The 12,801-nt window shown below is 36.6% G+C and overlaps 1 protein-coding gene across 3 annotated transcripts in view; it reads left to right on the forward strand.

The window, feature by feature from the left end:
• The window catches only part of BANK1 (B cell scaffold protein with ankyrin repeats 1), a 298,123-nt gene that overhangs the window by 105,284 nt on the left and 180,038 nt on the right, over positions 1-12,801 (forward strand). For all 3 annotated transcript variants that reach the window (XM_037036243.1, XM_037036244.1, XM_037036245.1), the window contains exon 7: positions 11,669-11,865. In XM_037036243.1, the coding sequence (XP_036892138.1) occupies positions 11,669-11,865 (197 nt within the window). The remainder of the gene's footprint in view (positions 1-11,668; positions 11,866-12,801) is intronic.

The raw sequence follows: 12,801 nt of genomic DNA on the forward strand, positions 1-12,801 counted from the left end.
TCATGACATATTATAGTTCTACATAGAAAGAGGAGATTTTGAAAAGAGAAGTTACTAACTTACTTCCTGAAATGAAAATTGGTAACAGGTAGAATCAACATCAAGCATATATTACAAAAAAAATGTTTTAAATGTCTTTCCAAAAAATGAATTTTGCCAAGTGTTAAGCAATCTTGTACATTCATTTATAAAACAGGTAGCCACTATGGAAAATATGTGATCATGGAGCTTTTATTTTATTTAGGGAAATAGAACAGACAATTAAACAAAAATAGTAGTACAAAATAAACATTATTATTTCAAACAGCAATATGGTAATGAGAAAAATAAAACAAACGGAGAAGATAGAGAATTGAGAGGTGATGAGAAGCCATGCAAAGAATTTGGCTTGGTGTCATCTCATTTATATGTAAAAAATATTATCTTGCTGCTTTGCAGAGAACAGACAACAGGCATGTATAAATGGAAGCAAGGACTAGATAGGAGGCCTTTTTAGAAGTCTTGGGGGAGACATGATGGTGGCTACTGCCTGATGTTAACCGTGGAGGCACTGAGACTTGCTTTTACATGGTAGATATCTGAGAGTAAAGATGGGGGGCTTGCTGAAGATTATCATAAGCCCAGGAAGGAGGTTGCATGGTATTCACAGCCATAACCTAGATGAGATCATCCTGTAGACAGTATAGTCCAGAGCAAAGGTCTGAGTCCTGGGCAGTGCAATATTTAAAGGTCCGGAAGAGAAGTTTCCGTAACAGGAGACTGAGAAGGAGACCCACTGAAATATAAGTGTGGTGTCTTGAGAAACAAATGAAGAAAGTATTTCTGAGAAAAGGAAGTAATCAACTGTGTCATATCCTACTGCAGAAAGGAGTGAAAATACGCCACAAAATAATTTGTGGATTGTAAAACTACTGGCGCCCAAAGTGTCCCCCAATGGACTCAGGAGCTCCCCAAATCCTTGTAGCAGGAATATCACACGGATTTGTTGGTTTCTCCTGGAAGTCTGTATCAGTAGATGGTATGTATAGAGCAAATACTAGGGAGACAAAGGGCCCCCAAGACCCTCAAATTCTTCACAATATCTAAAAATATTTGGAAATGATATTGATTCAGAGAATGTAAGATGTTAACAAGTGAAAAACAGTGCACTGTCCAGGAGAAACAGAGAACAGGATTATGTATAGTTACCATGAACTGTCCCTTAGGCTCATTGTCCACTGTAGTAAACCTAAATTTCATTTAGTATCCACCCTTTACTTATTTTAAGCATATCTGAAGTTGAATACTGAGTTGAGATATACAGATGTTGGAATAAGGTGTGAATATTGGTCTACAAGATAAATTATAAACACGGCAATATAAAATACAAAGGACAGGATAGCAGATGAGTTTCAAAACATGTTAACAGATCAGGCTGAGAATCCAAAGTGTGTGGTAACAGCAGATTCGCAACACATTGTAAAGTGAAGCTTGAAAGCTGAAAGTGTTAGCTGCATTATCTTCCAGCTGCTTTCTTACTGTTCTTCTTACTAAAGACCAGTTACTACTGAGGCCATCCTACAAGCCAGAAAGGTATGTTGGAAAGGTGAAGAGAGGTACTTCTTGAAATAATGGAAATCTGGGAAAGAAGCATGACTCCTACCCGTGACATCTGACCAGCTGTAAGAAGTTATTCACTCTGTGATCATTAAATTCAGATTATGAATGGAGATTACTTCTGGAAGAATACACTCTGTGGTGTGTGGTTGAAATGTTGTTTCCAACAATGCTTTATTTCTCCAAGGACTATAAGACTGTGTGTATATCTAAGAAACAAATTAAGATAAATATCTTTTAGCATACAATTGTCCTCTCCATTAGAGTCTTTTCCATTGGTGAGACATGAGAAAGTATTTTTAAATATGTAAACCATAAGTAATTCTCTTTTTGTAGCTGTTTTAAAGTAAGGATTCTCAAAGCTAGAGCTTTTCCTCTGAAGTTCTTGACAGGTCAGAACACCCCTGAGGGTACCCTGTTACCAGCTCACTCCAAACACACGTTCTTCAACACCCTAAAGGGATTCATTTGGTCTCTGGATTCTGCCATGAACATATAGTTACAGAAGATCTTTGTAGTGTCACTATAGGTCTAAAGACCCATTGCATTACCCTGAGAAGAATAGGAACACAAAGAAATAGAACTTATTTTAGTGTGTCGTACCTATAGGTTATGGTTTACCAAAACCACCACAGTCATTTTCTACACTGAATTAGCCAAAGTTATCCAAAAAAAACAGAACCAATGTGTGGATATGGTGTGTGTGTGTGTGTATGTGTGTGTGTGTGTATATATATGTATATATATATGTATATATATATACATATATATATATGTATACCTATATATACCTATATATACATATATATACATATATATATATATGTATTTGAGAGAGAAGGACAGACAGAAACAGATTTACTTTAAGGAACTGGCTCATATTTATTTTTGTGAAACTGGCAATTCTGAAAAGTTCTAAAATCTGCACCATAGGCCAGGGGGCTGGAGATTTCAGCAGAAGTTGGTGTTCCAGTCTTCAGTCCAAAGGTAGCCTGGAGGCAGAATTCCCTCCTATTGGGGCATATTAGTTTTTCCTTCCAGGACTTTCAACTGGTAAAATGAGGGTAATCTGCTTTACTCAAAGTTTTACTGCTATAAATATTAATTGCATCTAAAAAAACCTTCACAGTAACAGCTAGACTGGTGTGTGACTGAAGACCTAGGCACCACAGCCTCACCAAATTAATACATAAAATTAACTATTACACTTACCATTTTCCTATTCAGAGGTTGGCAGCTCTAAACGACTATAATGTACACACTTTGGGGAACCCAATAATCAGTTAGAAAAATACTGGTTCACAGGTTTGTGAAGAAACAGTTACCTAGTGAGTAGAAAAATTTCCCAAAGTATCCTTTCCTGGTTCATAGACGGAGGATGCGCCAATTTGTGGTAATAAATATAATTTGGGTCATGTACTTAATATAAATTCTTGGTCAAGAATATATAGATGTTGGTTGCTGTGTTAAGACATGCTGAATTATAGAGCTATTACCACTCTCCTGTTCCAGAGGTGTGCCTGTTGAGTTAACATCTCTTGCTTAGTGCAGTAAGCTAAATAATTTCTCCTGGAAGAAAGTCACATCCCAACCCCCAGATCTGTGAATGTTACCTTATATGGCAAATGGGACTTTGTCTGGGGTCCTGTATGAGCATGTTTTCTCCACACAATGAGTGTTATCTCATGATTATTAGTGTCTAATGATATAAGAGCTAAGTTTGTAACCAATACACTCTCCCCAAAGACACATTATTTCTAATTTGACTTACTCCCATATAACTGTATTGCCAGCAGCTACCCTATCAACCAGCACACCTACACCTCTCCATGGCGATAATTGTTGTCACCTTTTCTAATGAATATTCTTTTTCTCTCTACCTTGTAACCTTATGGTCATGAACCTGAATGTTACCTTAAATCCAACTCTTTCCTTCTGAGCCTGTACAGTGAATTCCAAGGCTTTGTTAACATTTCTTCTGAAGTCTCTGACATCTCTGTTCTTCTACATTTATTTTCTCTGCCACCACTCTAATTCAGACCAACAAGTGTCTCTCCTTCCTCCTGAAAAACTCTTCTAGCAGGTTTCTGTAAACATGCGTCACCTTGCTTTCCAACCCATCCTGCGTATGAGAGTCCCTGATCATTTTCGTAATCCATTTTCATTCTATTGCTCTATTACATAAAATGATGCTCCCAAAGGCACTTCAGCTCTACCCAGTTACTCTATTGCTCACAGGACTGCCCAGATTTTCTTCCTTGCCTTAGTTCATTTTTATTATTAAAATTATTTAATATTTTTAGAGAGTAAATCTGGTGCTTGAGACTACAAGAAGTTCTAGAAAATACTGAATAGTTGTTGCTGGTGAAATCAAGAATCGTTGCCTGATATGTTGATTTACTACTGGTGGCGTCCATTCCTTGGATTTTCATGTGAGACCAATCAAAGCCAACGGACAGCTTTCTACCTGTAAGGCATGGCCTTGCAGTAGAGTGGCTAGCCATCTAATCCCAACCCAGCCCAGCTGGTTCCACACTTTGTTTCCTGGCTCTTTTAGGCTCTTTGCTGGTTTCCTTCTAGGTTTTTGGTTTCCTTGCTGTCAAGATTCAGCAGAGTCAATGGTAATTTTCAAAAGGTATTTTCTAAATAAATACAGAGAAACAGAATATAATCACGCATGTATAGACACGAAGTTTCTAGAGATTTCTTATCTTAACCCGTTAGCCACAGATTGGCTGGATTGGTTAAGCACGAAGAAACCCCGCTCTTCATTACCTCATCACTGTCTAGGTTTGATAGTGGCAAATGGATAATGAATATATTTAAATGCTGTGAGATTTACCTTTGATCGTTGTCAATTCCAAGAAGTTCTAATAAGAACCACACATCATCCTTTGTGTCCTAACGTTATCTCTGGACATGGACTCCAGGCTCCTAGGCTGTTCTCTGTGGCCCAATGGCCTGCCTTGTCTTGTTCTGTATGTTGCTTATTACTCCCTGGCTATTTCTGGCTCACTTCCCTGGGTAAGGGGGCATTTCACATTATGCCCTCCGATACTCCTCTGAGCTCGAACTGTCTTGCACCAACCTGCTACGTACATGTTCTGCTGCTCTGCTATTATTCATTCTGACCTAGGTGCCTACAATCCCTGTCAGCCCCATTCATAGGCCATCCCATTTCCTTCTCCTTCTCTTCCTGCCTTCCCTTTTCTTTTTCTTTCCCTCTTAATTACTACTGCTACTAATTTTTTTTAAGATTTTATTTATTTATCTTTTAGAGAGGAAGAGAAGGAGAGAAATATCAATGTATGGTTGCCTCTCATGAGTCCCCTGCCAGGAACTGGCCTGCAACCCAGGCATGTGCCCTAACTGGGAATTGAACCGCGATCGTGTGGCTCACAGGCCCACACTCAATCCACTGAGCTACACCAGCCAGGGCACTACTGCTGCTAATTTTATGGTGGATTCTCTACATTGGGATGTTCAGTGAATAATGAACTCTTTCTGAATTCAAGGTTACATGTTCCATTTATTTCTCATGCTTCTTGTCAATTCATCATTCAGATATTTACATATCTGGAACATCAGTCTTCTAGAAGTCTATTTTTATAGTTTTATAAAACTTCCAAATCTTAAACACACAGTTAGCACATACATTAAGAATTTTCACTAAAATTAAAAAGACATAAGTCATTTAAAGGAACTTTAAATATAGGAACTTTATTTAAAAGTTCCTTTTAAATATAAGAACTTTAAACTCTAAAACTTTAAATCCTGTATTTTAAATATAGGATTCACTTTCATCCTATATTTTTCCTGTTATTTTGCCTAATAAACCTGGTAAGGGGGAAAATAAACAACATAGAACCAAGACCCTTGGACTGTTCTTTCTATCTCCAGTGTGGCTGTGGATATCAACTCTAACCGTGCCCAGTTTGGATGCTAACGAGGTAGGCCCTAAAACACAGAGGCAGCCGGGGAGAAGGCCTCAGAAATCACAGGTTTGGATGCTGACTTGGATGCTCGGTAAAGTTGAAGACCGACTGTACTGATTTGTATGAAAAATACATTGGACTTAGGTTTGATACCTGATTGAATAGATATTATTACCTTCATTTAATGCAAGTTAAAGTAGCTCATCCAAATCACACTATTTGTAAGTATTGGAGTTGAGATTCCACCCATTAAATCTTGTCCCAAAGCCCTAATATTTAAGCACTAACTACATAATATTGTCTCTTGAAAGAAAAAAAAAAGTAAGTTTTTAATTTTAGGGCTTAAAATAATAAAAGGCATTATTTTTAGTTTTATTAAGATAAAATTAGGATTCATTTGAATATAATACTGATTGGGAATTTAAGAATCTACCTAAAACATTTGTAAAAATATCTGGTATGAAGTTTCTTGAGAAAATTAACAAGGGACATATAAAATGGATGCAAGTTTTAAGTTTTTTTCTTAAATATTTAAGGGAATGTTTCAGTAACAAGAATGCAATTGCAAACGTTAATGAGGTGAATACAAACTTGAGGTTAACATTAATGTGTATATCTATGAACTTCACACTCTTATATTTTACATATGAGAGAGAACGAAACTGCAGCAGAGGCCTTTGATGGACCATTATTTCCCTTGTTTATGTAATTTATACTATCTAGGTTTTAGAAATATAATAACTTCATCAGAGTGTTTTATTGCTTCAAAATTCTAAAGAGGATTTCTGTATGTGTCTGCTATTTCTCCAAGGCAAGAAGTGATATACCTCCTCCTGTCACAGAGTGGTCAGATCCATAAACCTAACTGCATTCTGTTTGCAGATCTACAGAAAACTAACATTTTATTAGACTCCAACACTGAAAAATGGAAGGAACAAAAATTGTTACCTTTCTTCAACCTTTGCAAATGCTATTGTCTTATTCCTTTCATTGGAATCTGATGATATATATATACCAACATATATCTGATTTTATATATATATATATATATATATATATATATATATATATATATAGGAACACCCAGGGAAATTTACCTTGAAACCGTCTGTGGCATGTTTTCTAGTTCAGAAGGATACCAGAAGTCCTACAGTTCTGAATCCCACCCTCTATTTGATAAATGAACATCCTGAGGTCCAAGGAGATGAAGGAACTTTCTCAAGTACCACAGATTTAATGGCTAAGTTGGTATTAGAAAGCGTATTTCCTACCATTTTATCTTCTCTTGTTGTGTGCTTCAAAGTTTAGTCCTAAAGTGTTCACCTGGTCATCCTACTTTGAGTGAATAAATATTTACAATTCCAGATAGTGATTTATGAGAGCAAATGAAGTACATGGTCATGTACTTCCAGTTTGCATACTGGTTCGATTCCCAGTCAGGACACATGCCTGGGTTGCAGGCCAGGTCCCCAGTAGTGGTGCTCAAGAGGCAACCACACATTGATGTTTCTCTCCCTCTCTTTCTCCCTCCCTTCCCCTCTCTAAATAAATAAATAAATAGAAATGTAAAAAAAGAAATTATCTTGAAATGTTAGAAACAGCTCGTCACAGAGCCCCATAGGTGGAAGCTGAAGTTCTAGAGGGATAATTCAGCAGCTGGGTGGTCCCTCTGAGAATTGTAAGGTCTAAAACCCAAGGTGGGCTTCACAACTGAGAGCACCAGGGCCAGAAAGAAACCCAGATAAAATCTGCCTGTGAGAAGCATCAGGGTTTCTGTCTCCAAGGGAGAGATTGCTGGAGGCACAGAGAGCCTCTTAAAGGGCCAATGCACAAAAATTCATTTGCAGCCTCTTTCCTGGGCTCCAGCAAAAGAAGGGAAGAGTGGATTTGAGATGCTCAAAGAGAGTCTGGGGTTGGTGGCTGTGGGGAGAGAACTGAAGGAACAGCCACCAGGTTCCCAGTGCTGAGTCATCCCCCATACTTCAGGATTCTTCTTTTGTGGCAGAGCACTGTTCTCCAAGTGACATCAGCCTGAGGGAAAGCAAGAGCCCCACCCACAAGAATTCCTCTGCCCCACCCTGTGGAGCTTAAGCTGGAATGCTGATTATAGATTGATCAGTTTACCAGTTGGTCAGTTTAATGGCTCATTAGCTTAACAACTAAGGCAGAAAATACAGAGAAGCAGGTAAAATGGGAAGACAAAGAAACAGATCCCAAATGCAAAAATAAAAGAATTCTCCAAAAGAACTAGATGAAATGGTGGCAAGCTATATATATCATAGAGAGTTTAAAGTAATGATTATAAGGATACTTAACAGCATGAAAAAAGACATAGAAACCATAAAAAATGACCAGTCAAAAGTAAAGAATGAGATACCTGAAATAAATAATATACTGGAAGGAATACACAGCAAGTTAGATGGAGAGAAGAGAGCATCAGTGGTTTGGAAGAAGTGGTACAAAGAAAAAAACACCCAGGCAGAACGGGAAAAAGAAAACAAATGAATTTTAAAACTGAGAAGAGCTTAAGAAACATTTAGGACAACATGAATGGTAACAACATCCTGGTAACAGGATGAGGACAACATCCTCATCACGGGAATAACAGAAGGAAAAGAGAGCTAGCAAGGGATCAAGAACATATTTGAAGAAATAATGACCAAAACTTTCCCTAATCTGGTGAGGGAAAAAGTCTCACAAGTCCAGAAATCTCAGAGTCCCAAACAAATTGGACACACACAGGCCTACATCAAGACATATCATAATTAAAATGACAAGGCTTAACGATAAGGATAGAATCCTAAAGCCACAAGAGAAAAGAAGACAATTACCCACAAGGAAGCACCAATTAGACTGTCATCTGATTAATCAACAGAAACATTTCAGGCCAGAAGGGAGTGTTATGAAAGATTCAAGGTGATGAAAAACAAGGACTTACAACCAAGGCTACTGTTACCCAGTAGGCTAACATTTTTTTTCTATTTTTTTTATTTTTAAATTTTATTTAATTCTTGTTCAAGTACAGTTTTCTGTCTTATATTCACAGCCCTGCCCGCCCAGTGCTCCCCACCTCCCTCCCATTCCCCCCCCCCACCTTAGTTATTCTCCATGTGTCCTTTATACTTGTTCCTTTGAATCCTTCCCCTTTTCCCCTGTGATTCTCTCCCTTCTCCCCTCTGGTGCCTGTTCTGTATTTCAGTGTCTTTGGTCATATTTTGCTTGCTTGTTTGTTTTGTTGTTTAGATTCCTGTTAAAGGTGAGATCATATGGTATATGTCTTTCACTGCCTGGCTTACTTCACTCAGCATAATGCTTTCCAGTTCATCCATGATGTTGCAAAGAGCTCCTTCTTTCTTTCTGCTGCATAGAATTCCATTGTGTAAATGTACCGTAGTTGTTAGATCAATTTAAGAAGCTGAGGCCAACAAGAAGAGTATCACAAACAACAGCAAGGCTAACATTTAAAATCAACAGAGAAATAAGGAGCTTCCCAGACAAGAAAAAAATGAATGAGTTTGTTAACACCAAACCAGTACTGCAACAAATGTTAAAGGGTTTGCTTTAAGAAGAAGGAAAAAGAAAGAAAAAAAAACTAGAAAAAAAAAGTCTAACAATAAAATGGCACTACACACTTATATATCAATGATCACCTTAAATGTAAATGGATTAAATGACTGATCGAAAGAGATGAGGTAGCTGAAAGGATAAGAAAACAAGTCCAATATATTTGCTGCTTGCAAGAGACCCATCTCAGATTGAAAAACACATACAGGCTAAAAGTAAAGGGTTGGAAAAAGATCATAAAAATGGAAAAGAAAGAAAGCAGGAGTAGCTATACCTATATCTGACAAAATAGACTTTAAAACCAAGGTTATATAGTAAGAGACAAAAAAGGACACTACATAATGATAAAGGGAACAATCCAACAAGAGGTTATAAACCTAGTAAATATTTACGCACCCAACGTAGAGCACCTAAATATGTAAAGCAAATCTTGAAGGGCATAAAAAGAGTGATCAATAGAAATAGTGTCATAGTTGAGGATTTTAACACCCCATTGACTTCAATGGATAGATCTTCCAGGCAGAAAATCAATGAGGAGACAGCAGTCCTAAATGACATGCTAGGTCAAATGGATTTCATTGACATCTTCAGAGCATTTCACCCCGAAACAGCACAATATACATACTATTCAAGTGCATATTGAATGTTTTCTAAGTAGACCACATGTTAAGATACAAAACAAGTCTCAATAAATTTAAGAAGACTGAAATCATATCAAGCATCTTTTCTGACCACAATTCTATGGAATTAGAAATCAATCACACGAAGAACACCGAAAATCACTCAAGGACATGGGAGCTAAATAACATTATTAAACAATGAATGGGCCAACAAGAACAAGGAAAAAAATCAAACAATATCTTGAAACAAATGAAAATGAGGACACAAGAATCCAAAATCTGCAGGCAATCCTGAGAGGGAGATTCATAGCATTATAAGCCTATCATAAAAACAAGGAAAAGCTCGACTAAACAATCTAACTTCACATTTAAAGGAACTTGAAAAAGAAGAAAACAAAGCCCAAAGCGAGTGAAGGAGGGAAATAATAAATAAAGATCAGAGTGGAAATAAATGAAATGAGGTCTAAAAAAAATGATACAAAAGATTGATGGATCCAACAGCTGGTTCTTTACCAGAATTGACAAATCTTTACCAGATTGACAAATCTTTAACTAGACTCATCAAGAAGAAAATAGAAAGGACCCAGTGAAATCAGAAATGAAAGAATAGAAATAACAACGGACACCAAAGAAATACAAAAGAAAGTAGGAAAATATTATGAGCAACTATATGCCCACAAACTAGACAGTCTGGATGAAATGGATAGATTCCTAAAAACATACAGTCTTACAAAACTAAATCTGGAAGAATTAGAGAATACTCATAGAATACTTACTTGGCCATAAAGAAAGAAGAAAATTTTACCCTTTGCAACAGTATGGATGGTCCTGGAGAACATTATGCTAAATCAAATAAGCCAGTCAGAGAAAGCCACTCATATGTGGAATCTAATAAACAAACTGAACTAACAAGGTAAATGGGGACAGACACATAGATGGAGAGGGATGACAGCTAGTAGAGGGGAGGTTAGAGGGTGGAAGGGCTGAGCGAAAGGAAAAAGGACTCGTGGATGTGAACAACAGTGTGGTGATTGCTGGGTGGAAGCAGGTATAAGGAGACTAAAAGGTAATATAAAAAAACCACAAAAATTGATGTTTCTCTTCCTCTCTCCTTCTCTTCCCCTCTAAAAATAAATAAATAAAATATTAAAAAAAAAAAAAAACGCCCTGGCTGGTGTAGTTCAGTGGATTGAGCGTGGGCCTGCGAACCACAGTATCACGGTTCGATTCCCAGTCAGGGCACATGCCTGGGTTGCAGGCCAGTTCCCGGCAGGGGACACACGAGGGGCAACCATACATTGATATTTCTCTCCCTCTCTCCTTCCTTTCCCCTCTAAAGTTAAATAAATAAAATATTTAAAAAAAAAACACAAAAGATTAAATTGAAAAAACAAAAGGAGTTATTACAACATGTTTTGTTTTCTTACATTTAAGAGGTTTATATTCCTTTCTAAATTAAACTTACTCACAAGTAAGAGTTAGACATAACCATTAGTGAGAATATTAGCATATATATATATATATATATATATATATATATATATATATATACATACAGGGTCTGGCAGAAGTAAGTCCTGCTTGAGTGTGGTTGGTAGGGTAATAATATGGGTGTAATAATTTATAGTTTAAATAGAACATTTTACCTAAAATGTCATGTGTGCTTGAGTGTGATATTGTTATGTTGTAGAATTACATGTTCATGATTTTGTAATAAAAGTTTTGTAATAAAAAAATAGGTGTTATTTGTTACATACCCTGTTTTTTAAGATGAGACATCGAAAGGGGAGATTCTACATTGCTAAAACCATTTATGGTTTTCTTACATGTAAAGTCACATTAAAAGTCTTCTCAGGTGTGTGGGAATTACTTTTAGGAACAGATTTTATTCAACTTCTTAGGGGATTGCAGATATGAAAAAACATTAAATTATATTAATTTTTATGCTTACAGATAGGAGTTTCAAAGAACTTCCAACTCTTCTCCACTGTACAGCAAAATTTGGCTTAAAGAACTTGGCTATTCATCTGCTTCAATGTTCAGGAGCAACCTCGGCGTCTCAGATGAAAAATTCGGAGGGTTCAGATCCAGCACATATTGCTGAAAGGCACGGCCACAAAGAACTCAAGAAAATCTTTGAAGACTTCTCAGTAAGTGTTTTCCCCTTATTTATCTCTAACACTTTTTGAATAAAATGAGTGCGTGTGTGTCTTTGTATGTACACATGCTCACTGCCCCTTTCAAGATGATGCCACTGAGCAGCTCGTTGGTAGAGTCTGTTGGTTTTGAGTCACCCATTGTCTTAAAAGCATTCTGCAAGATTAGTCAGCTTATTTTTGCGTGGCTGTAAACTGTCTCTGACTCCACATTTCCACCTTTGAATAGACTTTTTGAAACTTACGTGGTCTTTTTGGATTCTGTATAGCCTGTTCAATGTTGGAGAGGAGACAGTGAGAAGTAAAAACCTATTACCTTTAAAAGTCTAAATAAGACATTATTAGGGACAAAAGGGTTTATACAAACACTCACTTTGTCTGTCCCTTCAACTTTATCTTTCCACTTTCTATAACCTTTGCCTATTCTTCCATATTCTGTCCTTCCTACCCCTACTAATACATACACAATAAAAAAGAGAAAGAAGTATTTATTCCTTTAAATTGTATTAATTTAATAAGGACAAATAAACTTGATGTAAAATAAACATGGTAAATTAAAAAAATATATTGGGCACATAAAAGAAGATCAATAATTATTAGGTTAAAGGAATACATTTTAATAATCATTCAAAAAGTCTACCCCATAAAAAGTTAATTCATGTTGCTTAAATTTGTTTCTCATCTATGATTCCTTTTCTGTCTTTGTTAAGTCACAGTTCCTTACTATGTATGTTGAAGCCCCCAATTCCAGAACACTCTTTGAAGAATATTAGTATTGTAAGAATGCAACCAAGGGAATATTTTCAAGGAAGGGATATTCCCTTACTACACAACACACACTTTATGTTTTCATAATCAACTCTAGAAAAACACTAATTTTCTCTTTGTAACAGAAGTATGCACTTTTTGCTAAAGAAAGTGAATTATAAT

Source organism: Sturnira hondurensis, unplaced genomic scaffold, assembly GCF_014824575.4.
Source record: "Sturnira hondurensis isolate 20B ecotype Veracruz unplaced genomic scaffold, ASM1482457v3 Scaffold0022707, whole genome shotgun sequence".
In the NCBI taxonomy this organism is placed as follows: domain Eukaryota; kingdom Metazoa; phylum Chordata; class Mammalia; order Chiroptera; family Phyllostomidae; genus Sturnira; species Sturnira hondurensis.